The sequence below is a fragment of the Bactrocera oleae genome, chromosome 3 (assembly GCF_042242935.1).
Source record: "Bactrocera oleae isolate idBacOlea1 chromosome 3, idBacOlea1, whole genome shotgun sequence".
NCBI classification, from domain to species: Eukaryota; Metazoa; Arthropoda; class Insecta; order Diptera; family Tephritidae; genus Bactrocera; species Bactrocera oleae.
The window spans coordinates 60,845,324-60,873,175 of record NC_091537.1 but is presented as its reverse complement, the minus strand read 5'-3'; the positions used below and the strand labels follow the sequence as shown (position 1 = coordinate 60,873,175).

General features: G+C 34.1%; 1 protein-coding gene and 1 long non-coding RNA gene across 8 annotated transcripts in view; one reads left to right on the top strand and one right to left on the bottom strand.

The window, feature by feature from the left end:
• Top3alpha (topoisomerase 3-alpha) overlaps positions 1-5,809 on the top strand; it is a 52,682-nt gene extending 46,873 nt beyond the window's left edge. For 2 of the 3 annotated variants that reach the window (XM_014243357.3, XM_014243356.3), the window contains exons 11-13: positions 2,496-2,605; positions 5,535-5,597; positions 5,650-5,809. In XM_014243357.3, the coding sequence (XP_014098832.2) occupies positions 2,496-2,605; positions 5,535-5,597; positions 5,650-5,741 (265 nt within the window). In that variant the 3' untranslated portion in view covers positions 5,742-5,809. The remainder of the gene's footprint in view (positions 1-2,495; positions 2,606-5,534; positions 5,598-5,649) is intronic. The other variant, XM_036364869.2, reaches the window with a different exon arrangement.
• LOC118681194 (uncharacterized) lies at positions 4,044-26,390 on the bottom strand. Of its 5 annotated transcripts, XR_011395391.1 has the most exons (6): positions 26,074-26,390; positions 24,984-25,309; positions 15,209-15,534; positions 8,955-9,097; positions 4,483-4,879; positions 4,044-4,394 (listed from the first exon to the last, which is right to left on the bottom strand). It is a non-coding gene; the product is annotated as an uncharacterized lncRNA (long non-coding RNA). The 5 variants fall into 5 exon arrangements; XR_011395389.1 differs by lacking the exons at positions 4,044-4,394; positions 4,483-4,879 and having other exon boundaries at positions 8,387-9,097; positions 24,984-25,301; positions 26,074-26,387; XR_011395387.1 differs by lacking the exons at positions 4,044-4,394; positions 4,483-4,879 and having other exon boundaries at positions 8,387-9,097; positions 26,074-26,386.
• Positions 26,391-27,852: the final 1,462 nt, after the last annotated feature.

The window sequence follows — 27,852 nt, the reverse complement described above, 5'->3', positions numbered from 1 at the left end:
CAAATTATATGATTTTTTTAGTGGTTACCAGTTTACAACTCGAAACAATTGTCTAGTTGATTTTTGCATGGAATTCTGAGTATTGTATTGGTGCTCCAAGAATGAAATTACGTCCGATAAATTTTGTATCTCAGTCGGTTTTCGAACGGTGTTTACCATACTCGTCCAAATGTCTGGAAAATTTTCATAACACTAGCTGTGCTAACATGTCCTCTAACGTTCGTTTTTTCTTGATTGTGGCAAAGCTTTCACTCGCGGTGTTTGAGCCTCTCTAGATTATCGCTGAACTGTTTGCGCGCGTTATCATACCTGCCTGCCAGTAACTCCCAGGCGGTATTATAATTTGCACCTGATCCCGTTATCAGGTCAATTAACCATTAGTCTGGCATCTCCTTGCAGACATGATTTTAGATAGCTCAGCTTTTTGGAATCAATAATGTCCTTATTATCATAAACATACTTCTCAAAAAGCTCTTTAAATTGTTGCCATTCTCGTAATTCTATCTTTGGCAGTTCCAATTGCCTTCTTTTACCGACTTTATCAGATATTATCTGTTTCATTATCTATATATGGCTTGTTGTATTTGATTGTCCTTTCGTGCATACATTTTGCAATGTAGCTCCACCACTTCTCAATTTATGTTCCATAGTTTTTCAGTTTATCTTCGTGTACAGTATCCATTTCTGTCTCCGCTTCTTCAATGATACGTCGAACAAATTGTGCTTTTGTTTCCATTGCCACCACTAGAGGGTCCACTGCATTATCACTTAAGCTATTTGATCTTTCTCTTGCGTCCGTCTTTTTGGATGCTTGTTCCATTTTTAGTTGTTCTGCCGCACACTTACGTTAATATTGTTAACGAAGTAGTCGTGGTTCGGTTCTACTTTTTTTTGTCATCAACTACGTGAGTTGCGATATGGTGAATACGGTCTGTTGAATAATAGTTGCTAAATAATGTTGTGTGCTAACATGATGCTGTTGCAAGTGTTTCCAGAAATTCACGCAGAACGTGATACTTTGACAAATTTTCGACACTGCTGTCGTGATTGCCATCTCGAACGCACCCTTAGCCACATATAAACATTTTTTTTTTTAATCAAGTAAGTTTTTAGGAAGTATGCCCCCACAATATTGTTAGTTGTTCCCCACTAACAATTTTGTGAACAAATTTCATGGTTCCACATTTCGTATAAGACTAGCTCACGATATTCACGATATAAAAAACATAAATTTGTGAATTTTTAAGGCTGAATAAACATTTTTTATACTCTTGCAATATCATCTTTCCATATACTTTAGTATCACCCAACGATTGTTTGTAACACCCAGAACTAATATATGTATATATACATAAATGATCAGGATAGAGAGACGAATTGAAATCCAGATGATTATAACTTGCAATAACTTGAGTAAAAATTGAGATATCGTCATGAAACTTCGTACACGTGTTCCTTGGTCTAATCGGGAGAACGGGTTTAGAGATGGGCGTAATTAGACCACTACCACGCCCACAAAACGCATTAATAGAAAAGCTTAACCTTATTTACCGCAAATTAAGATATAAAACTTTAATTTGGTGCAAAACAAGGCAACTGTGGTTAGAAAATTTTGAAAAAGTGGGCGTGATCCCGCCCACATTTAGATGAAAACCTATATCTTAGGACCGACTCGACCTATATTGACCAAATTTGGTATGTAATATTATCTTGATATTCTTATGTTCCAGTGGGCGAAATCGGATTATAAACACGCTTACTAGGATAAAACTTTGCCCGTATAGTGCGCCACCTTATGACTAATATTTGTCAAAATCGGACTATTGTTATTTCTTGTTATTAACAATAATGTTATATTGATAGTGTTTATTCAAGCCAACGTATTCTATTCGTGTTCGAATCAAAGTTCGATTTTGCCGCTTATGTTATGGATTTCGTTGCATAAGAAAAATACCTCAAAAGTACAATAAAAATCTCAAAATATATTTTCCAAAGGTAGCACCACTTTTAAACGTTGTAAAAAATTGTTGTTTTTGCAGTGTTCTCTCAAATAAAAAAGTTGGGATCATATTATTCATGAATCGAGGACAGTGCAGTGAATTAATTGAGATTTTTTTTAAATTAAAGTTTTTAATTTGTATTTAATTAATTTTTCTTAACAACTAAAACGTAAAACTATAAACTGCGTTCTGCTTGTATGAATGGCAAGAATTGAATGCCGCTAATGGAACGGTTAGAATTTCGAAAGCCAATTCTTGTAAAACTGTAACCGAAAAAGAATGATGATAAAGTAGTAGTGAGTTCCCACAGCATCTTATGTATGATTTTCTCAATATGGTTAAATATTAAAATTGAATTAATTAAATAAATAAACCGCTATATATGCTGAAATAATTAAAATTCTTTATTCTATTGTAAAAGATACCACTAAGTATTCGATAAGTTAGCAAAAATATGTTTATTTGTTTTTCTATCATTAAAATAACTATCGTTAGGTTAATCGTGCGTAAAGAGGGTCCCAACAAGTTTCGCCAATTCTATACATGCTCTAAGCGAGATGCTTCGTGTGGATTTTTCAAATGGAAAGACGAAGCTTTAAGTCAAGGTATGTGCACTCATTTACTTAACTTTTATTCCCAATTTTGCGATATTTACGTTGTGAGTAATAGGCTTTTCTTACAGCCAAATTAATTTAGTACATTAAGATTATAATTGAGAAACCAGTGTTTGCCTTTCGCATAGCCGCCTACTCGATTAACGATCAGCTCTTATACTGCTTGTGTTCTTCATTTTGTATTTTTTCTACTGATTAAAATTTATCAGCTGATTTTACATAACTAAATTTACAGCCTGGACAACAACCCACAAGGTTGCATTCCAATTTCAACTCGATTTGAATTCGATTAAGAATTAATGAAGTAAAATAAGATTTATATTTTGTAAGGTAAATCAATTTAAATCAGCGCTTTAATCGAGTTAACTCTGATGCGAAAAGGCTATAAACTGTTATATTTTCTTAGGGTTATATTCAAACCCATATTCGAAAATTCGTTGAGGTTGTGTTTTGCTTAGCTAAAAAAAAATTAACATTGTAGACAAACAAATATGATAAAAAGTAAACTACGTACGCATTAATAGGATAAAAGTTTTAAGGAAGCAGGTGATCTTCAGAGTGCACCATGGTACTATACTCATTATATAAGAATGGCACAAATGAGCTTACCGAACCGAATGAGTGTAACCGAACATGTTATACTCTCGCAATTTTAAAAGATCAAAGCCGGTCAGTTTAAAGTCAATCTCTGCACAAGGACGGACAAGAATCTCTAAATTTCATTAAAATAACTCACTAATTGATTAGTATATGGGGCCAGTTGAACTATTTACCCGATTTTAGCCATTATCGATAAGAGGGCACATTATTATCAATTTTCGCTCTTAATTTCATAAACATATACTCGTATATCTCAAATATTGACCGAAATTTTGGTACAAAGTGAGACATGCACTACGGTACACTACACTGTACTACTGGTTTTTTGAGATGAGTACTTTAAACTTATTAGGGGGCAGAGTTACGCCCACTCTTTAATCATTTTTAAACCCCTGTTGCCCTTCTTTTCTTTCGTACCCCGTACCAAATTACAGTTTTGTATCTAATTTTATGGCTTTGTTATAGCCCTTTATAATTTTTTTCTTTATTTTGTTATCTCGATTAGTTTTTGAAACAACCGTTAGGTAAATGAAACTATTAACTATGTTGCGAGTGTTTAAAAAGTGAAAATCAGTCATACAACTTATTGATTTTAAAATATTAATTGTTGTCAGTTCTTTAGAAATTGTGAAGTCCTATCAAAAGAAAATGAAGCAAATCTGCTTTTTTTTTAATTAAACTTCATTTCTCGAACCGGATTTACCATATAAAAGTGCGATTTTCCTAATAATGAATGCTAAATTTCTTTTGCAACCCTACAACAATAAAATTCAGTTAAAATACAGTAGTACAGACCAAATTTCCAATATGGTACTTATAAAAAATGCCCTTAAACTAAAAGCGATTCAATAAAAATTTATTTTTAATTTAGGATTTTATAAATTAGTAATAACGATGAAGGCATCAAAATGTAAATGTCTTCATTTAATATTTCGTAGCGCCTCCTATTTTTTTATGACTGCTTTATTCGTTCGGGCATGGAGTCAACTAACGACTGTAAAATTTGTGTCGTTATACCAAACGTCGTCAATGATTCGATCAAATCTTGGCAAAGTCCTTGGTCTCTTCTTTATTATCCGCACTTTCATGATGTGCCAAGGTTTTCTATGGGGTTTATATCGGGACTGTTCCCAGGCCAGTCCAATAATTAAACTACCAATTCTGCTAAATATTTATTTATCTAAAAAAATTTAAAATGTGAAGTAACCATATTTTTTTAGAAATGAAATTTTAATAAGATTATGTAATATAAAAATAATATTACGTACCGATTTGGCACGATGGCATGGTGAGAATCATCCTGACAAATGTGCTCTTCAATTGAATGAACCCGGTTTTCCTGTAAGAGCTGTTGGTATTTAATTGCGTTAACATTTCCATCAACCAAGGCTCAATACTATGATAGAAAAAAGACCCCCAGATCATCCGCGATACGTCTGACACACTCATTATTGAAACGTTCACCAACTCCTATGCGAACGTACAAAATTCCATCTGAACCAAAGAAATTAATTTTTAATTCATCTGAAAACATGACTTCTCCAATCTTCTTTGGCCAAGGTTATATGCAGTTTACCCCGATTTAGGCGTTTTTATCGCATTTTTACTATCAAGAGCGGCTTTTTTGTAGGTGGACGTGCAGTTAGTCCGCTTTCTTGAATGTTACTGTATACAAGTATGTATAATTAATTATAATCTTAGTTATTTTATTATATAGGCTAATAATCCCAATTTAGGTTTTGAGAGAGCGGAAAAATATAATGTAAGAAATCGAAATTTCTATCGCATAGAAAAATATACAAATATGAATATTGTAAAGCCACTACTTTCTACAAAAGCAACTATTTCTTAAAGTTTAGACACGACTTAGTAATCGTATTCACACATTTTTTGATAAATTTGTATGTAAATTTCAAGCGTATGAACTGAACTCCAGATCTAATAATTAAATTTAAAAATAAACTACTGATTTATTATTATTAAATTATTGTTATTAAACACGTACAATGAAAAAGACAATTAAATAAATCCTTTTGTTGCTACTGTAGTTTTACAACAACAGACCATAAAATGACGCATCAGCGAATATGCTGATAGTACCGTTATATTTTCTGTATGCGGTGCATCTGACTAATATTATACACATCTTCAGTTAAGTCACAAGAGAAAACTTGAAAAAAATATCTTTCATTTTTCATTTACCAAGTATTCAAAATGACCCTAAAAATTTATTAGAGTCTGACATAAAAAAATTTTACGTAATATCTGGGTTAAGCTATCAATTTATCAGCTTTTATTTTTAATTTACTTATTTCTTTAGGCGCTGCGTCCAGTATCAGTCAAGGTGATCAGAGTTCAAGTAACAGAAAGCATGCTTCGAAAGGTATTTTTATTTGTTTTGCATAATTACCTATAATTAAAATGTTTAATTTTAGATTCTGCCCCAAAACGGAAATGCGGTTTGTGTCGTCAGGAGGGTCATACTCGCTTAAAGTGTCCTCGAAAATCTGAGCTTAAAATTAAGTAGTTTATATTCGTAAATATATATATTTCCTTGATTGGTATTAAAATCTGGTGCTATTTTTTATCTTGTTATATATATGTGTATATATTAAGGACTACTGTTTTTTTCAATACTAATGATGCGGTTATAGGTTAGGTTAGGTTTAGCATCACACTGGGACTACTATATTTAGTCCTTAGTAAAGTCATGAAAATATAATCTTATGAGTCGGAAAAGCGCCTTGTGGCCAATACAAATTTCCTTAGGTGTTTAATCGCTATTCCCATCTAGCAAACAAGAATGTTGCGATGTTTCCACCTCGTCTTTTGCCATACAGCTTCGGTATCCGGTAAGATTTACAACCTTACAGAGTGGACACCGATAGGGCAATAGTCTATTTAGACCCCCACAAGTACGCAGAGTCTAGGCTTACTAGATCTCTTGCGATCGATCTTAGGCCAAAAGGATCTTGCGACATCGACAGAACCGATGGTAGCCCAGCGCTGCCCAAGCACCCTATTGATAACGAGGTTAGGCATTCCTCAACCAGCCTTGAACGCACGGTTAGTGAGCTCAAAGTTAGTATCGCCGCCGTACTATCAAAGTGGATAGTCACTCTTCTGAATGAGGCTGCATCCCGGAGCAGAAAATCTACCGCTACTTTAATAGCTTTGGCTTGAAAAACACTACAGCAGTCAGGAAGTCTGAACTGACTGCTATCCGTCCGTAAAGAAGCATCATCCAGCGGCCTCTACCCACCCACAACTCCTTTGCAGGTATGCCGCTAGTTTGGTTTGGCGACTGGATGATCCAAAAGACTCGGTATGAAGTCAAAACGTACGAGAATTTCCGAATGTTCAGACACATGTTCGTTTAGAAACCCAATTAGTGCACCAGCACTACACACAGCAGCACTACAAGGCAATCAATACCTTCCATGCTCTCTCCTCAATATTAGGCTTCTATGAAAGCTTCCTATCCAGGAAGAGCCCTAAATACTTCACCGTATCTGCAGGCTGAAGGTGGTTGGTTTCCATACGCAGCAGAGGTGCATGCAAAATCTTTTACCTGCTAGTAAATAAAGCCATCTCAGTTTTATTTGAGTTAATACCACTTCCAGCCGCACAATTATTTACGACGCTAAGGTACCCTTGTGTCAACTCGTACGACCGGTCGTTGGCGACCAAGGTTCATAGAAGAGGAGAAAGAACTCCACCTTGTGTGATGCCCGTATTCCCATTTCGCCGAGCAACTGCCTTACCCCCCTCCGTCACGATCACTCTGTCGCAGAGAAGACTAAAAATAAAGTGTTGAAGGTTCGCTTCAACTCCAAAAACGTCCAGAGCTATTATAATCGCTTCCTACAAGACATTATTGAACGCTCCCGTAATATCTAGGAAGGTCCCAACATTGAACTCTTCACTGAGCTAACCTTTCAATAAGAGTGTTACGCTCCTGATAAATGGTCCCTCGAAAAAGGCTCCGTTATGTGTCAGTCGATCAGTCATATGCTAATTAGAAAGGTTTTTGTTTGGAGTGGGGCTTCGTCCTTGGAATTTGGAACGTTTCACGTGTACTGAAGGATACGTGTAATTGTCTGCACAACAAATACAATAAATATTGACATAAATATATTTTCAATAATTACATAATTTTATAATAAATATTAAGATCAATACTAAGACTAATATTCAAGATTATGGGCTACCCCACGTAACTGCTCGTCATTTTCCCAAGATTTAACAACATTTAGGAGACGATGATCGTGATTTTGGTATTTACGTTTCTTAACTGAACGCTTCTCACCTCCGACGATTAGCTCCAAATCGAATTCGACTGCCACTTGTTCAACTCGGAGAAATCCTGTAAATGCCCATATCGTTACGGGAGCATTTTGGACACGAATATTGAACGTATTGTACCACTCCTCTATCGCATTGTTTGTTCGCTCTACTTCGTCGACGGTTGACTGATAGTGATTCCATACTGCGATGTGATATGTGCAATGTTGGCGTTCGCCACGACGAGTTAGCTAACCAATCCAAGTATTCTTCATATAAGCCAAAAATTCACTCAACTCATCGGAAGATTTAAAAAAAATTTCATTTTTATCATAGACTCGTAGACAAAAATAACGCAACAGGAACTTACGTTAACGCATAAAACATCTTCATGTGCAAGGCATTATCACTATCACGTGAGTACAAAAATCTTTCCTTACATTTAACTTGATGATCGCGAGGATCACAACATAAAAATTCATCCATTGGAGTATTCTTATATTAATCACCAATAACGAGTTGAGTGATTGTTGTCGGAATGGTTGGAGCTATTTTTTTTTATCAACTCAAATTCGACGATTGGTGCGACTAAAATTTTAACGCCTAGTTAATTGTCCAGCGGTTGACTGTGATATATTACGAACAGTGTTTGATATCACCCGACTTGGCATATTTCATGTCGATGCCATGTGTTTTATATTTGCCATAATCTTACTTGCTAAAACTTTAGCCACATTTGGTAAATGATTATGCACCAAAAAAACATGTTTTCACATTACAAAAAAATAACAAATCTAATATAAGAATATCATACAAATCATCGTCTTCCATATTACAAACACGTGCTCTAAATTTCTTTGTATTGTAATCAACACATCGCCATGTGACTTTTTCGTCTGATTTGCTTTGATACGTGTATATAAATCTCTTCAAATGAAGGGTTTCCCTCCTTTTGGATTGATAATAAATTTTTCAATGTTATTCACTAATATCTATATAACGGCGATTACTTAGTACTTATTATTAAATTAAAATATTTTTAGAGGTTTGACCGTCGTGTACTGTTTACTGCCACCGCAGATATTGGGACTGAGTTATTGTATTTCAGACTATACGTTATTAGGGTAACGATGCGAATTATAGTAATGACATATATTAAACCCAAATATTGAATGAATATAACTATAATAGTCATTAAAAACGAACTATAGAGAGCGGAAAATATTTAAATACTATGTTAGATATGAGATTTGTTTATATTGTGACTTTTTTGTTGGGATTTTTCGGTACGGGATATTTGTAATTGGAATGTTTTTGTAGCGAGTTATTTTTGTTAGTGTATTTTTTATTTTGGATATTTTGGCTAAAACTATCTGGATATTTTCTTCTGGGATTTTCTGACCGTCTACCGAGGCTGATGAGCCTAAAGCCTTTGTCGTGAAGCGGGCGCTCTTACCAGCCTTCGGGATGAACGTAACTCTGATCCGTCTCCATGCCCCCAGCATCACGTAGATGGATGTCAGCCAGTTGCATGAGACCTTAACAGTCTGTTGCAGTTGCGCTGGTGCAGTTATAATAACAAAATAATTATCTGTGAACCTGAAATATAAAAATAAATTTCAGTTGTAAAAGTTTAAAAAATTATAAAAATTAAATAAGCGAAAATATTTTATTTACCAGTTAAAGCAAAAAATGTTACAAAATGTAATACATAGATTAGAGTGGAGATTGATACAACGTAAGAAAATAATTAAGTATTTGAGAGGGGTTATTTAGAAGCTATCAAATACATTTCAGTTAAAAGTTCTCAATATCATTTCATACAGAATTCTTTTCCGCAATGGTAAAGATTATTGGTTTTCAATATCATTTCATACAAGATTCTTTTCCGCAATGGTAAAGATTAATGGGCACATCGTATGGAAGCACCGGAGAAAATGACGGCAACTAACACATGGGGGGATCCATGCGAGGAAGATCGCTATGACCGATTATAACCTCGGTTCATCAAAAGAGTGATTGATAAAGAGTTACCCGGACATTTATTATTTTTATTAGGAGGTAATCTTTTGTCCTAACTTCTGTGCAATTATACAATATGTTTCAACTGATTATAATTGTTTTGTGCACCTAACGGTTATTTGTAACACCTAAAACCAATCGACATAAATATAGACTTATTTATACGTATATATATATTTTCAAAATGACGTTAAGCAATACTTATATATAAGTGACATTGCTACACTCACTCGAACAATTAATCAGTATCTAATACGCGCTTATACGTTAGAAGTGAAATAATCAAGATGACCTTCGGTAGAAGTAGATATCGAGGAATAAGTTAGTTTTTAAGCAAACATTGAAATATTATGTTAATAAAAATAATAGTAAATTAAATTCAATTATACTATTCGATTTTATTCAAGTTAATAATAATTATTTAAATTAATTTTAATTTTTAATTTTATTCGCGCAGTCTGTAGGATCTACGAAAGAGATCCTTAAACGAATCTACTATGAAAAATTAATAATAATTATATTAATTAAAATAAACTTGATAGAGAAAAAAAAGCTTAATAAATACTAATGTCATTTGATTTCAACATAATGTACAATGTCAGTCTATATTGAAAATGAGGTATACACCGCGACCCTAAGTTTATTGTGCCCTAATGTCAGTGTAAGACCGTCGCAAAGTCAAATGGTATACTCGTTTGAGATTTCTTTATATATTGTATTTTAATCATTAGAAGTAGGAACTGTTGCCTCAGTTATTTACATTTACAGGGAAATTAATTAGAGCATTTTATAAACTAAACTTACTCAAATTATGAGAAATCATTCTGGTTTTTGGTTCTATACGCTTATATAATTGATTTTATATATTGTAGGTTGTATTTATTACAACTGTATTGAGGAGTGTGAAAACAAAAAAATATTTTAAAAAATATTAAAAATTTTGAAAATGATTCATACAAATATTTGTCAATTGAAAAAATAAGGGTTTTGCCATTTGGCATTTTACTCAAAATTTTATTTTATTTAACTTTTTGTTTTGAATTTTAAAAACATGCTTATGTTTAGAAGTACATTTTTTTATTTATAAATTGTTTTACCTTTGAGATATAAAGTTGAATCAAACTGTGCACAGTGCACTAAATTTTAATAAAATCGGTCCAGTAATTTATGTTAGGAGATTACTCCGAAGAAAACGTCACACGTAATTTTTATTGGTATACTACTCTACATAGGTACATATATCCATGTAGATAGATTCAACAAAATAAATAAATAGAAAGAGAATATACTTTTAGCCTAAGGCATTCAAGAAAAACACATTTCGTTACAAATCGTCATTAATAGATTATAGTCTAAAGGCCTAATTTCTTTAGTAAGGGCAAATTGGAATATCATAAATCTTTACAAAGGAATCGCAACAATATCCTTCAAAAACTGTTGATTTTACCTTAATACATCTAAGTCTTTCCATAAAACATTCTAATCTTAAATGTCTTGATATGTCGAGCAGGCAGGCTTGACAGGCTGAGGTTTGAAACAGATAGTTCCATTAAAACTAAATCTTTAATTTTGTAGCAAGACCTTAGCTTTTAACTTGAAAAACACTTGTATCCAAATCAGCTGTCGGGCAATCGGTTAGTGAGATAATACTTTGTGTAGAGAAAATTTTGATGTTGGAAATAAAAACAAGATAGTCAGGGGTGTTGTAGAATCTGATAGTTGTCGGAATCGGAATTGAAACCGATAAAAAAATGTAGTAGGTGTCATGAATTCAGATATTATTGGTTTGACGTTCGAAACAGAAATTGTATCGGTTTTGGGTGTCACGGAAACCAATTTTATCGGTTTTGTTATCAGAAACAAAGCAAAAGGATTTTTGATGACATATTTAAAATGTAAGTTAAAAAAATTATTTATATTCTTGTTACGATTTAATTTATCGTTATTTCTATAGGGGAAGACATAAGAATAAAACAAAAAATGTCATAATTATCGAGTTTATGGAAAAAATCAAGATATTTTAAGAGAATTTACCAAACGTAACAAACATAATTTAACACCCAAATGCGTCTTTATTCAGTCGATAATGTGATATATGTAAATCTGTAAAGTAAGCATGTATACAAACACACAAGTAAATGCAAGCCGAATTTCACATGCGACTCCCCTGGTGCACCAAGTGGATTACTGTGCTCTTTTAATATATTCCTTTTATTTTTTTCGTTGCTTTGTTTCTTCAAATAAAATAAAATCTAAAATAGCGGAACTCATTGTAAAATTTAGTAGACTTCATTCAGCATTTCAAATGTAAAAAACGCTTCCTAATTTATTCATTTAAAAAATTTTGTCACAATAGTAGACAGCTGATTCGAATATTGGCTTTGCATATTGTACCTATGGCTTGAACAGTTTTGGTTCGCTTTAGACAATTTTTGGTCACAAGGTTTTACCCGATACAATCATTGTTGCTTGATTTGCATAGTGGAAAGTGAAAGAATCAGATGGATTTCACCCGTTTTCACACTGTCGATAGAGGTGCTAAAAAAATTTGTTCCCAGTGAATTTTTATACTCTCGCAACCTGTTGCTACAGAGTATAATAGTTTTGTTCACCTAACGGTTGTTTGTATCACCTAAAACTAATCGAGTTAGATATAGGGTTATATATATATAAATGATCAGGATGAAGAGACGAGTTGAAATCCGGGTAACTGCCTGTCCGTCCGTCCGTCCGTGCAAGATCTAACTTGAGTAAAAATTGAGATATCTTTATGAAACTTGGTACACATGTTTCTTGCTACCGTAAGACGGTTGGTATTGCAGATGGGCGTAAACGGACCACTGCCACGCCCACAAATCGCCATTAATCAAAAACAAATAAATTGCCATAACTAAGCTCCGCAATAAGATACAAGACTGTTATTTGGTACACAGGATCACATTAGGGAGGGGCATCTGCAGTTAAATTTTTTTTAAGTGGGCGTGGTCCCGACTCTAATAGGTTTAATGTGCATATCTCCTAAACCGCTAATGCTATATTAACAAAATTCACTGGAAGCAAATGTTTTTAGCACTTCTATTGACGGTGTGAAAATAGTTGAAATCGGGTGGCAACTCCGCCCACTCCCCATATAACGGTACTGTTAAAAACTACTAAAAGCGCGATAAATCAAGCACTAAACACGCCAGAGACATTAAATTTTATCTCTGGGATGGTATGAGATGACTTTCTAGGAACCGCGTTCAAAATTAGACAGTGGGCGTGGCACAGCCCACTTTTAGGTGAAAACCCATATCTTGAGATCTGCTTAACCGATTTCAACCAAATTCGATTTTAACTGATTCTTTCACTTTCCACTATGCAAATCAGGCAACAATGACTGTATCGGGATAAACTTTGCGTGAATAATGCGTTTAAAGTATGCCACCTTGTGGCCAAAAATTATCTAAATCGAAATAAAACTGTTTAAGCCCCTAAGTACTAAATATCTGGACCCCAGTGCCTATAGTTGACCTTCTACCGAAAATATCAGTTAATCCACAAAGAAATTTCAAACGAGTATACTATTTGACTTTGCGAGAGTATAAAATGTTCGGTTACATCCGAACTTAGCCCTTCCTTACTTGTTTTATTATAGCTTTAGTGGTTTAGGAGATATGCACATTAAACCTATTAGGGAGCGGGACCACGCCCACTTTTTAAAAAAATATTAAACTGCAGATGCCCCTTCTTAATGTATACCAAATAACAGTCTTGTATTTTAGTGTAGAGCTTAGTTATGGAAATTTATTTGTTTTTGATCAATGGCATTTCGTGGGCGTGGAAGTTGTCCGATTATGCTCGTCTTATTAACCGTCTTACGGTAGCAAGAAACATGTGTACCAAGTTTCATAAAGATATCTAATTTTTACTCAAGTTACAGCTTGCACAGACGGACGGACAGACAATCACCCGGAATTCAACACGTCTCTGCATCCTGATTATTTATATATACAAAACCCTATATCTAACTCGATTAGTTTTAGGTTATACAAACAACCGTTAGGGGAACAAAACTATTATACTTTGTAGCAACATGCTGCGAGATTATGAAAAGAGAGTTTGTAAATAAATACTACTAAAGTAAATATCAATTTTGCCGATTACTTAACTTTGTTAGGTAATTTGGTAAAAAAAATCATTTAAAACGAAAAAAAGAGTTAGAAACTACATACAAAAAGTTGAGCTTAGTATAAATAAAGAAACAACAATGACTGAAGGTAAAGGTAAGAGCGATCTCGTTATGCAACGAAGGAAAACGTAAGAGCGATCTCGTTAAGCTGATTCAACCATTTGACGGCAAGTAAATAGAATAGTGTAAAATTATGCATTTATAGACGAAAATATAGTAAGTGACCTTAAGTCAACAATACGAATTTTAAAAGAAAATAATGTGTTTGAAGATGATAGAAGACAAACAAAATCATAATCAAAGAAACAACTCATTTTCCAGACTTTCCAACCTTTCTGACATAAATTCAATTATAGAAAATGGTAACGAGCTTCAACATTTTTCTCCATCTAGGGGAAATCGATTTTTTTACTATTCTCATGGCAATAACTATCAGGGATATAGCTTATCACCTAATAACGCAAATCACTTGTATCATTCAAATCCAAATTATTGGATTTATTACCCACAAATGCATGCAACTTTAAATTTTCTTAAAGTTATACTAGCAGAAATAATTGTAGTGATTTTAATACCAATAATGTACCTAACAAAATTCGTAACAAATAAGAAAGCAATAGGGAACTAATTCGAATCAATCCAGAATAAGGCGATACAGCGCTCCTCATCCAATGGAATTTGAGCCGTCAAATTTTCAATTAGCAGCCTCGGAGGATTGCCCACGAGATAAAATCGGATCAATACTACTTGGAACTCAAATTAATCATATATAATAATTCTCATTTTTGTAACAAATATTATGGCGAATAAGTCGTCCTGTGAGTGAGTTATATATTTAAAAAATTGCTTGAAAATATGTTCTTAAGTATCTCAAGTATACCTGAACAATGTGCAAATTAAAGCAATCAGTCCGTCCTTTTCTCTACCAATGCCAATTAATGAAACTAATTGGACAAGTTTTTTTTTAAAATTATGGGATTCAGCGTTAAATAAGAATGAAATTGGTCTAGACTTTAATCTAAACCACATATCCCTAATATAATGAATTCCGTACCTCTGGTTGACGTTTTCCACATCAACTCAATATATACTGAAATTAAGACTCTTCGGATGAGTTGATATCACATATATATATCTCATTTGATGATGTTTTTAATATAATTTCAGCTGACGGGAAGTAAAATATAGCAATAACATTTAGTCTAAGTTAATGATCTAAGTCAAGAAGATACCAAATTTAATTGTAATTTATTCACGATTTCTTCGAATAATGAATGATAAACTTTCGCAGTATATTTTAATAAAAGTTTTGCCAACACCTGAAAGTATTTCCGAGGAACCTTTGCGTGGGTATAAAATGTTCAGTTATACCCGTACTTAGCGCTTCCCTACTTATTTAATGTAAAGTATTTCATTGCCTTTGGTCTTTCAACATTGCGAGACATATTTTACTTGTGTTTGTTAGTCTTTCTGCATATGAATAATTGGTTTCTTATATACCTGTAAACTAATCTTACCTGAAACTTTCCCCAAGAAGATTTATATTCAGCCACTTTCGTTGCTACACCCCATCCAATAAAGGGAATCCAAAAGTGTGGTATCAAATATATCACAAAGATTACGGCATATATGTATTCGTCAAATTGTTTTGTTGTATAAAGAATATGAATCCTTTCTTGTCCAACAATTAAAACAATAAAGTCATAAAAATCCAAAAAATGAAGGCGTATAATGTAGCTGTTGAATTCCAAGAAAATGTCATACGTTCAGGAATAGATCTCTGTATGGGCATAACGTCAAGACCTCGAAACAATACCAGGAGGAGTTTGTGATCTCTGTAAAACTTTCGAAATTCATTATGTAACAAAGTAAATGGCTCACGTCGACTATGCCGAAGCCACTTTACTTTCTAAAAATGTAAATAAACTTAGGAGCTTATATTTCGGTTAAAATACACATTCAGTATTACACAAACTTTTAAACAAGCTAAAAAGTTAGTAAATATATTCAAAACACCGTTAAAAATAACATACTAAAACTCCTTATCGTTCTGATAACACATGGGCTGAAAAGTCCCGGGCCTCACACATAGATAGCGCTAGTTTTATTGAATTAACCTAATTTTCAGTTATTACTTAGCTTCAAAAGACAGCTGTTAAAATATCATGTCATTCTATTTATTATTTTGCGAGTTATTGTGCTAAGAGTGACACTACTTTTGTTATTTTAAAAACAGTGGGTGATAAGCAATTTCTTGCTTTAATTTTACACTGCTTCATGAAGGGGAAAATATCGTTAAAGCGAAGCAATGGCTTGAAAAGTGGTACGGGGATTCCGCGCCATCAGAAATTACGTTGGTATGTACAAAGATAGGTTGATGTTGATCCTTCACAACAATTGATTTGGCGCAAGGATTTCTACCCAAAATGGCCACTTCGAATTTTTGAGAATGTTATTCGGTTCAAAAAATGCGCCAGCCAGAATATAAAACAATTTTTGGATTTGCCGGTATTTTACCGCAAATTTCTTCAAAATGTTTAAAAATTTACAAAACCCTTAACAAATTTGATTTTAAATTCTTAATCATATGCTTAAGATTACAATTTTTATTTTATTTTTCTATCTGATAGTTGGAATTAAACATTAAAATAAAATTTATAATCCGGTTTTTGATATTAAAACTTTTTTTGTTAATTTTTTAATCCGGTATGTGGAACTAAATTTTTTTTAATCCGGTATGCGAGCTTAAAATTTTAGAAAAAATAAAATTGAAATGTTAATTCAATCATTTTTTAATGCATTTTTTGCAACCCTATACAGAAGTAACAACTGAGTATATAAAGGATTTAATTAAAACATATTTGTTAAACAAAAATACATCAATACTTATGACCGATGACGACGACAGTCGGATCTGCGAACCGGAACGGACCCGGATTTTTGTCCGTCCAAGGACTGTAAACTCGGCAGAATTCTGCCGCTACAACAACGACTTTATTCAATTTTAAAACATTTATAAAACTCTGGTTACTTCAAACAGATTTGAAATTTACCAAACCATAAAGGAATTCGAAAATATTGAAGATATTCTGCTTTCTAATCAAAAATAATAGAAATTCACCTCGATGGACTGCATCACGAGTCGAAAAGTTGCAAATTGTTTCAAGCAAAAATATTACTACCCTAACCACCTTAAAGAGGTAACTAAAATAAGTAATGAATATGAGTTAAGCAGCCATTGCAAAAACGACCACATATCGAACAAATTACTATTTAAAATAAGAAAAAACATTAACTTCGGCTGCGCTAAAGCTATAATACCCCTCACAGGTGCATTTCTTTTAGTAACTACTATATGTATGACTACATTTGAAAACGTAACCGTCCAACGGTATGCATCCAACGAAAAACATTTTATTTCTAACCAGGTTGTTTAATATAAAGAATCTTCTATTCGAATTAATGCTAGTAACATATAATAATATTTATTATTCTATAATACTTTTTTATATAATATGTAAGTTACAATAATGGCATCTATGACTTACACTTTATACAATATTATAATACAAACTTATATTTAATAACATTGAATCTAACATTTATCTATATATATAATATATCTATTTTCTAAAGCTTAAAAATATTCCGTCATGATCACTATATGGTGTTTCATATGTGGTACATGAGGTCATTGCAGGATCCATGTTTGTCCATACCCAATCTATTGCTGTTTCTTGTTTTGTTGTGTCGACCATAGCCTATGGAGATTGAAATCCTAACTGTTGTAATCGAGTCTCCAAATTATCAGTTGCTGTTAGGCGACATATGTTAAAGTCACCAAGGACTACTGACGGTCCATTACACTGTTCAGTTATCTGACGGATATTATTTTCCACTTGGTTTTTAAATTCCGGAAGTCTATAGAGGGGGTTCCTGTACACAAGTGATATGGAGACTGTTGAATTGTTTACGTTTAACAGCTGGTAAACGTTTGTTGAACCGGTGTCGTTCCTTGAAAATTATCCTTCTGATAGACCTGAGCACCTATCTTGCTTGTAGTATATTATAAGGCCGTTGGCAGGGCGTCGTCGGGATGACCTTGTTTCTCCATCAAGGTGAGCAATAACATTGTAGCCTTCTATTGGGAATTCTTCTTGAAGTAAGGCCCAGTTCTCAGCACAGAATATCAGAAGAATAAATCAGCTTGTCTGATCTGATATCTTCAATATGCTTGTTTTGGCTTCTTACATTTTGATAATAAATATCCAGGCGTTGTTCCGATTTTTCAGCCAAAAATCTGTAGCATGTCGTCAATGCTCCTTTTGTCTTCAACCTACTAAGTTGAGTTTTTATTGGATCCTGCGAAAACCACATTTCTGCTTGTTTTGCAAAATCTGAACCATGCTGCAAAATCTGCTAAGCATAGTTCTTCCAATTGATCGGGCCTTTGAGAGTAGTGCTCCAGCACACTCGGCACATATATATCCGAAGAGTCCTCCTGTAAAGCATTCAATTCATGTCTGGGCTTTATCATCCTTACTCGGTTGTTGGATGTGATGTATTTATAAATATTTCCCCATTATTTACTTCTGATAAATGCAGTCCCAAAAGAAGTCGGTCTGAAAATTGTCTCTTTAGGAAAATTGTGGCTTTTTTACAGATGAGCGGAGAGCAAGCTTGTATCCTTCGTAATCAGTGTTGATTCGCTCATCCGCCAAAAAATTTTCGAAGCAGTTCAACCGTGTTATTTCTTCCTCTGGGAGGTCCGTTAAAGCTAATAGTTCCTGTATTTTTTGGAATTGAACTTTGTGTTGCTCAAAACCTTCCTCATTCTCTAAGGGGAAAAGTATTTCTGTCCGTGGCGTCGGCGGATATGCCATGTTGAATCCATGTAGGTCTCTTAGGCAAGCTCGACCATGTCTGTATTTTTAATACAGAATGAATTCCAGTAAGTCCAAATCATCCCCATCGGTTGTGATGTGTCGGTCGATGAATGTTTCACGTTAATTTGTGTTGATAATTCCATCACTTTCCAATTGTGGTGCGTCACTTAGCCAGTACAGGACAATGTGGTGATTCCATATGCTAGAATTCAATTCTATAATAGTAACGGACTACTAAATGCTCCCCAAACAGTCCGTTTTGTAATAGTTTTAGCATTTGGCGGAATCGATTGTCGAAATACCTGGATCTGTCCTTATCAACCTCGCCTTTTCAGAGCTTGATAGAGCAGTAGCTTCCCCTTCCGAAATATCTACTTTATCTACCAGTTTCTTCAATGTGACCAACAGCTCAGGCCATTTTGTCTCTGCAGCAGACATTGTAATAAAAAATGTTGGCAAACCAAACTGACGGATCAAGGCTAAAACTTTCTTCTTTTCAGCCTCCCAATGTGCAGGTGAGGATCGAAGTCCTTTGAGTACATGATAGCCGTCATCATGCTGGATAAGGTTGCTGACTCACATTTGCAACAGTTATATTCCTTGATCCAGACTTTTTACGCAGACAAATGGAAATTGCATTTTTAATGCGCTCTAACTCGTAGAACTTATAAATATACAAGAGCAAGTCAACGCCGATCATAGCGTCGAGTTTCAGAATGTAATTTTAATGTAAGTTGTTGTGGATGTCCTCTTCTTTCCGCAGTAAATCGTTGGATACGACAACTCCTGTGCATCGTCGTCGGTTGTAACGTCCCTGGGGCATCTACCTTGTCCTGGTGCCATTGCAATCCGTTCAATGGATCTATTTTCAACGGGTTCATTGTCCATTAAAGTGTCCTGACCATCTGGACCGATCATAGCGTCGAATTTCAGAACGTCCAATTTTACTGTAAGTTGTTGTGGATGTCCTCTTCTTTCCGCAGTAAATCGTTGGATACGACAACTCCTGTGCATCGTCGTCGGTTGTAGCGTCCCTGGGGCATCTACCTTGTCCTGGTGCCATTGCAATCCGTTCAATGGATCTATTTTTAACGGGTTCATTGTCCATTAAAGCATCCTGCCCATCTGGATTTAATTCTTTTTCCATTTCAAGCGGTACATTTTCCTGACGGGCATTTAGCAGGTCTCTTACTTCTGCGTGATCTGCAGGATCCGCAATAAATGGCACAGTTTCCTCGTTTCCAACTTTTGCTAGCCAATCACTTGACATTTGTATATTATGCTTGAATGCCTCCAATATCTTTGCTGGTCGCACTGTCTCCATCATAAAATTTTGCTCATATTCCAATCGGCGTTTCAAGTGCACTTGAACAATATGGCTGTTGTCAAATCTTCGTGGCAGCATGGTGACTGTCCTCAGTGATATCAGTCTTTCCTCCAGACACGTTAAACCCTGAAGGCATTCCGGAATATTGGAAACTCCAATCCTTCCGAAAGACAGATATTTGGTATCTTGCCTTTCCTAACAATCCGATAGCATGTGTTGCAAAAGTTCGAAGACGGAAATTTTGATGACAGGTAAAACACTATTCTAGCATCTTCTGAGCGCTTAAATTTTGTTGAAGTCTGACGCTTTTCTAGTTTTTTCACTTGGTGAGGGAACCAAGTGCCACCGCAACACACGCATATTTCTGTAGGTCCTTTCTTTTTCAACAATGCGTACAAATCAAAGATATTGGCAGCTCGACGTTGACGTTCTTGTTCTTCTAGCTGTGCATCAGGAGAAATTTCACGACGTCTTCTTATATTCCTCCTGATTTGCCTTTCGCTTTCTAACTGACGATTTGAGGGATCCGATCTATGCAATTGTACTCTTTCCAACGATGATTGCTGCTCGTTTGCCAGTTGTTGCCTGGTTTGTTGGCGGGTCACTCTTCTTTGAGAAGAATTTAAAATTTGTTCACGACGTCGTCTTATAAATTATAGTCTAAAGGCCTAATTTCTTTAGTAAGGGCAAATTGGAATATCATAAATCTTTACAAAGGAATCGCAACAATATCCTTCAAAAACTGTTGATTTAACCTTAATACATCTAAGTCTTTCCATAAAACGTTCTAATCTTAAATGTCTGGATATGTCGAGCAGGCAGGCTTGACAGGCTGAGGTTCCATTAAAACTAAATCTTTAATTTTGTAGTAAGACCTTAGCTTTTAACTTGAAAAACACTTGTATCCAAATCAGCTGTCGGGCAATCGGTTAGTGAGATAATACTTTGTGTAGAGAAAATTTTGATGTTGGAAATAAAAACAAGATAGTCAGGGGTGTTGTAGAATCTGATAGTTGTCGGAATCGGAATTGAAACCGATAAAAAAATGTAGTAGGTGTCATGAATTCAGATATTATTGGTTTGACGTTCGAAACAGAAATTGTATCGGTTTTGGGTGTCACGGAAACCAATTTTATCGGTTTTGTTATCAGAAACAAAGCAAGAGGATTTTTGATGACATATTTAAAATGTAAGTTAAAAAATTATTTATATTATTGTTACGATTTAATTTATCGTTATTTCTATAGGGGAAAACATAAGAATAAAACAAAAAATTTCATATATATCGAGTTTATGGAAAAAATCAAGATATTTCAAGAGAATTTACAAAACGTAACAAACATAATTTAACACCCAAATGCGTCTTTATTCAGTCGATAATGTGATATATGTAAATCTGTAAAGTAAGCATGTATACAAACATACAAGTAAATGCAAGCCGAATTTCACATGCGACTCCCCTGGTGCATCAAGTGGATTACTGTGCTCTTTTAATATATTCCTTTTGTTCTTTTCGTTGCTTTTTTTTCCTCAAATAAAATAAAAGCTAAAATAGCGAAACTCATTGTAAACTTTAGTAGACTTCATTCAGCATTTCAAATGTATAAAACGCTTCCTAATTTATTCATTTGAAAATTTTGTCACATTAGTAGACAGCTGATTCGAATATTGGCTTTGCATATTGCAAATCCAATCAGATTCTGTGACACCATTTAAAATCAGAATTGGTTTGCAATTCTGACAACTACACAAATCTGTCTTGAACAACACCCCTGAATATTTCCAGCATTACTTATGTGTTACGATTCGTAAGTGGTTTGATAAATTACGTACAGACCATATCAGTATGTGGTGGACGTCCAAAAGGGTCTGCTACAGGTGAAAACATTAAGAGTGGAAACACAATATTATTTGATGACAGATAAAATACCGTAATACAAGACTGATTTTTATTGCAGTGTAAGAAATCCAAAGAAGATCGATATAACCGGTTTATTGCGCTGGATGGTAATTATAGTGAATAAATAATATAAATTACAAACAAATCTTGTATCTGTTTGACTTAAATTATAATAAGGCCATAAAATTAAAAAAAAAAACATCTTGAAGCAAGATATACATATGTATGAGTGTGATATTAACTCGACCAAAGTGGCTAAATTTTATATTATAAGCTTATGTCGAACACGTTAACCAGAGAATTGGAATTCATTATATGAAGGTGTGAGGTTTAGACCAAGGTATATACTAATTTCATTCTGATTCAGCGCCAAACCACATAATTTTTAAGAAAACTTATCCTCTTAATTTTATTAAAATATCACATTTTCATCATCATCATAAACTAGAACGGTTTAAAGTCAGGTGGAAAGACGGAAATCATATATATATTGGGGATAGAGAAAGATATTAATTTTGACGTTGCTTAACTATATTCGAGAACATATTTTGAATAAATTTTATATATGAAAAAAATATTAATACTCACTGATCGACATATTCGTCATAAAACTGTTTAAAATAACTAAAAGCATTATAAGTAGTGTATGGAGGTTGAGGGCAGTATTAATCCGATTTTATCAATTTTTGCCGATACCACATATTACTAACATGCCACAGATTAATGAAATTCTTTTACTGTTTCATTAAGGTACCTCACATACCATCACCAATCATAAGGAGTAAAGTCAGACGAATGTTCGAAAATCCTGATATTAGTTACATGGGGGGCGGTAAAATATTCATCCGTATGGTATATGAGGGCTTTAGAAAGAATTGATCCGATTCAACCCATTCCTGACACAAAAACATACTATTATCGAGAGTTTGATTTATTTATTTTATTATATGAATTTCAAGTATATATTATATATGTAATATCTTACACATTGACCGATATTTTCGGTAAAAAGTCAACTATAGGCACTGGGGTCCACATATCCAGTACCTAGGGCTTGAACAGTTTTGGTTCGCTTTAGACAATTTTTGGTCACAAGGTTTTACCCGATACAATCATTGTTGCTTGATTTGCATAGTGGGAAGTGAAAGAATCAGATGGAATTTAAAATGGTGTTATATGGGAAATAAGGGTGGTTGTAATCCGATTTCGCCCATTTTCGAACTATAACATAGAAATATGAGAACAATGTTATGTACCGAATTTGGTTGAAATCGGTTAAGCAGATCTCAATATATGGGTTTTCACATACAAGTGGGCGGTACCACGTCTAATTTTGAACGTGGTTCCTATAAAGTCTTCTTATATCATCCCAGACGTAAAATTTAATGCCTCTGGCGTGTTTAGTGCTTTACTTATCGCGCTTTTAGTAGTTTTTAACAGAATCGTTATATAGGGAGTGGGCGGCGTTGTCACCTGATTTCACCCGTTTTCACACTGTCGATAGAGGTGCTAAAAAAATTTGTTCCCAGTGAATTTTTTTATGATAGCTTTAGCGGTTTAGGAGATATGCACATTAAACCTATTAGGGAGCGGGACCACGCCCACGACGGACAGACAATCACCCGGAATTCAACACGTCTCTTCATCCTGATTATTTATATATACATAACCCTATATCTAACTCGATTAGTTTTAGGTTATACAAACAACCGTTAGGGGAACAAAACTATTATACTTTGTAGCAACATGCTGCGAGATTATGAAAAGAGAGTTTGTAAATAAATACTACTAAAGTAAATATCAATTTTGCCGATTACTTAACTTTGTTAGGTAATTTGGTAAAAAAAATCATTTAAAACGAAAAAAAAGAGTTAGAAACTATAGACAAAAAGTTGAGCTTAGTATAAATAAAGAAACAACAATGACTGAAGGTAAAGGTAAGAGCGATCTCGTTATGCAACGAAGGAAAACGTAAGAGCGATCTCGTTAAGCTGATTCAACCATTTGACGGCAAGTAAATAGAAGAGTGTAAAATTATGCATTTATAAACGCAAATATTGTAATTGATCTTAAGTCAATAATACGAATTTTAAAAGAAAATAATGTGTTTGAAGATGATAGGAGACAAACAAAATCATAATCAAAGAAACAACTCATTTTCCAGAGTTTCCAACCTTTCTGGAATAAATTCAAATATAGAAAATGGTAACGAGCTTTAACATTTTTCTCCATCTAGGGGAAATCGATTTTTTGACTATTCTCATGGCAATAACTATCAGGCATATAGCTTATCACCTAATAACGCAAATCACTTGTATCATTCAAATCCAAATTATTGGATTTATTACCCACAAATGCATACAACTTTAAATTTTCTTAAAGTTATACTAGCAGAAATAATTGTAGTGATTTTAATACCAATAATGTACCTAACAAAATTCGTAACAAATAAGAAAGCAATAGGGAACTAATTCGAATCAATCCAGAATAAGGCGATACAGCGCTCCTCATCCAATGGAATTTGAGCCGTCAAATTTTCAATTAGCACCCTCGGAGGATTGCCCACGAGATAAAATCGGATCAATACTACTTGGAACTCAAATTAATCATATATAATAATTCTCATTTTTGTAACAAATATTATGGCGAATAAGTCGTCCTGTGAGTGAGTTATATATTTAAAAAATTGCTTGAAAATATGTTCTTAAGTATCTCAAGTAAACCTGAACAATGTCCAAATTAAAGCAATCAGTCCGTCCTTTTCTCTACCAATGCCAATTAATGAAACTAATTGGACAAGTTTTTTTCAAAATTATGGGGTTCAGCGTTAAATAAGAATGAAATTGGTCTAGACTTTAATCTATCTATCTTATCGATCTAAGTCAAGAAGATACCAAATTTAATTGTAATTTATTCACGATTTCTTCGAATAATGAATGATAAACTTTCGCAGTATATTTTAATAAAAGTTTTGCCAACACCTGAAAGTATTTCCGAGGAACCTTTGCGTGGGTATAAAATGTTCAGTTATACCCGTACTTAGCGCTTCCCTACTTATTTAATGTAAAGTATTTCATTGCCTTTGGTCTTTCAACATTGCGAGACATATTTTACTTGTGTTTGTTAGTCTTTCTGCATATGAATAATTGGTTTCTTATATACCTGTAAACTAATCTTACCTGAAACTTTCCCCAAGAAGATTTATATTCAGCCACTTTCGTTGCTACACCCCATCCAATAAAGGGAATCCAAAATTGTGGTATCAAATATATCACAAAGATTACGGCATATATGTATTCGTCAAATTGTTTTGTTGTATAAAGAATATGAATCCTTTCTTGTCCAACAATTAAAACAATAAAGTCATAAAAATCCAAAAAATGAAGGCGTATAATGTAGCTGTTGAATTCCAAGAAAATGTCATACGTTCAGGAATAGATCTCTGTATGGGCATAACGTCAAGACCTCGAAACAATACCAGGAGGAGTTTGTGATCTCTGTAAAACTTTCGAAATTCATTATGTAACAAAGTAAATGGCTCACGTCGACTATGCCGAAGCCACTTTACTTTCTATAAATGTAAATAAACTTAAGAGCTTATATTTCGGTTACAATTCACATTCAGTATTACACAAACTTTTAAATAAGCTGAAAAGTTAGTGAAAATATTCAAAACACCGGTAAAAATAACATACTAAAACTCCTTATCGTTCTGATAACACATGGGCTGAAAAGTCCCGGGCCTCACACATAGATAGCGCTAGTTTTATTGAATTAACCTAATTTTCAGTTATTACTTAGCTTCAAAAGACAGCTGTTAAAATATCATGTCATTCTATTTATTATTTTGCGAGTTATTGTGCTAAGAGTGACACTACTTTTGTTATTTTAAAAACAGTGGGTGATAAGCAATTTCGTGCTTTAATTTTACACTACTTCTTGAAGGGAAAAATATCGTTCAGAAATTACGTTGGTATATACAAAGATAGGTTGATGTTTATCCTTCACAACAATTGATTTGGCACAAAGATTTCTACCCAAAATGGCCACTTCGAATTTTTGAGAATGTTATTCGGTTCAAAAAATGCGCCAGCTATTTTCCAAGGGATGATGAATGCAGTTTTAGCAATTTAAATTATCCGAATCGAAAACAAAACAAATTGTTATATATATAGAAAATCGAAAATATATAACATATAAAAATATTTATTATTCTATAATACTTTTTTATATAATATGTAAGTTACAATAATGGCATCTATGACTTACACTGTTGAATATGCTTACTTTGCACAGTTAGCCGGAATAAATAAAAGTCCCGAGTTCGATCACTTCAACAGTTTTTAATAAACTAAAAACATGAATTACAGATTTTTGTTACAAAGTTCAAAGATGTACATAACTGAAAAATGTTGTTGTTGTAAAGGGGAATAATCATATGATACGTGCTATCCGTGGTTGCCAGATTTTCAACACTCCTCCTCAACAACAATAATTTTCTCTTCAATATCAAACAATTAATGCTTCATTCCAAGCAAGTCAATTAATTTTACATGTTTTGCTTTACATAAATTTTTAGTCAAAATATCTGCTGGCATATGTTCTGTAATTAAATATTTTAAATAATTACATTATTTTTTACAACTTTTCGTATGAAATGAAATCGTATATCTATATGTTTACTGCGATTGTGGTAAACTGGATTCCGCGCTAAATGTTGTGAACTCAAATTATCACCATACATTGTGAACGGACCTACGCCCTCGTGGCAATTCATTTCATATAACAATTTTCTCAAATATACCGCCTCTTTGGCCGCCGCCGATAATGCCATGTACCCAGCTTCGGTAGTGCTTAAAGCAACCGTCACCTGTTTTTTGCTTTCCCAAGAGAAGTCCTCTGCTTGCTTGCCCGTCTTTCTGAAATTAAGCTTTAAATTTTTCGTTACAGAAAGATACCTTAGTATATGTTTTGATGCTGTCTCATGCTCAATATGAGGATCGCAATTTCTTTGCGCCAACTTGCTGACCGAATGTAAGATGTCTGGTCTTGTCGTTACTGCCAAATACATCAACGCGCCAACAAGGGACTGGTATTCTGTAGCATTTACTTTTTCGCAATCATTTGTCGTACATCGTATTTTGAATCCAGGATCAAGTGGAGTAGACGCCCCGCGACACTGCTCCATGCCATACTGCTTTAACAAATTTTGAACGTATTGAGAGTGACCAACCGATATAGGACCTATGCTGCCAACACGCTCAATTTCCATTCCAAGAAAATGTTGAACTCTTCCTTTATCTACAATATTGAAGCTCTCAGCAATTTTCTTCTTTATCGCCAATAGGTCTGTCTCGCTTGAACATGCTACGATAATATCGTCAACGTAAACAGCAATGAAGTTGTCTTTTTTATCAACATTCTCCTTATAAAGGCATGGTTCATTATGACACTGCTTAAAACCAATGGATTTCAGAGTGGTATCCAACCTACGGTTCCACTCTCTGCCAGACTGCTTTAAACCATATATTGCTTTCTTCAATTGTAGTACGCGATTGGGATATTTTGAGTTGATGAACCCTTCTGGTTGTTCCATATACACTTCATCGTCTAGCTCGCTGTTGAGATACGCCGTTGATACATCCCGTTGATGCATTAGTAGCTCCTATTCAGCTGCCAATGCGAACAGTATTCGTATAGTAGCATAACGCACAACAGGTGAAAATGTTTCTTTGTAGTCAACGCCATACTGCTGGCTACATCCCTTAACAACTAACCTTGCTTTGTATCGCTCAATGTTTCCATTTTGATCTCTTTTCTCATTAAAAACCCATTTACAACGAATTTTTTGTTTTCCAATTGGCAAATCAGCTAATACCCATGTTTGATTTCTAATAAGAGAATCGTACTCTTTGTTCATCGCCTCTCGCCAGCATTTACAAGTTTTGCTCGACATTGCTTCTTTTACAGTGCTCGGTATCTTGCCATCGCTATTTGCTATGTTTACCATATGGAACTGTTTTTTAGGACGGCCAGGTTTGCCAGTAC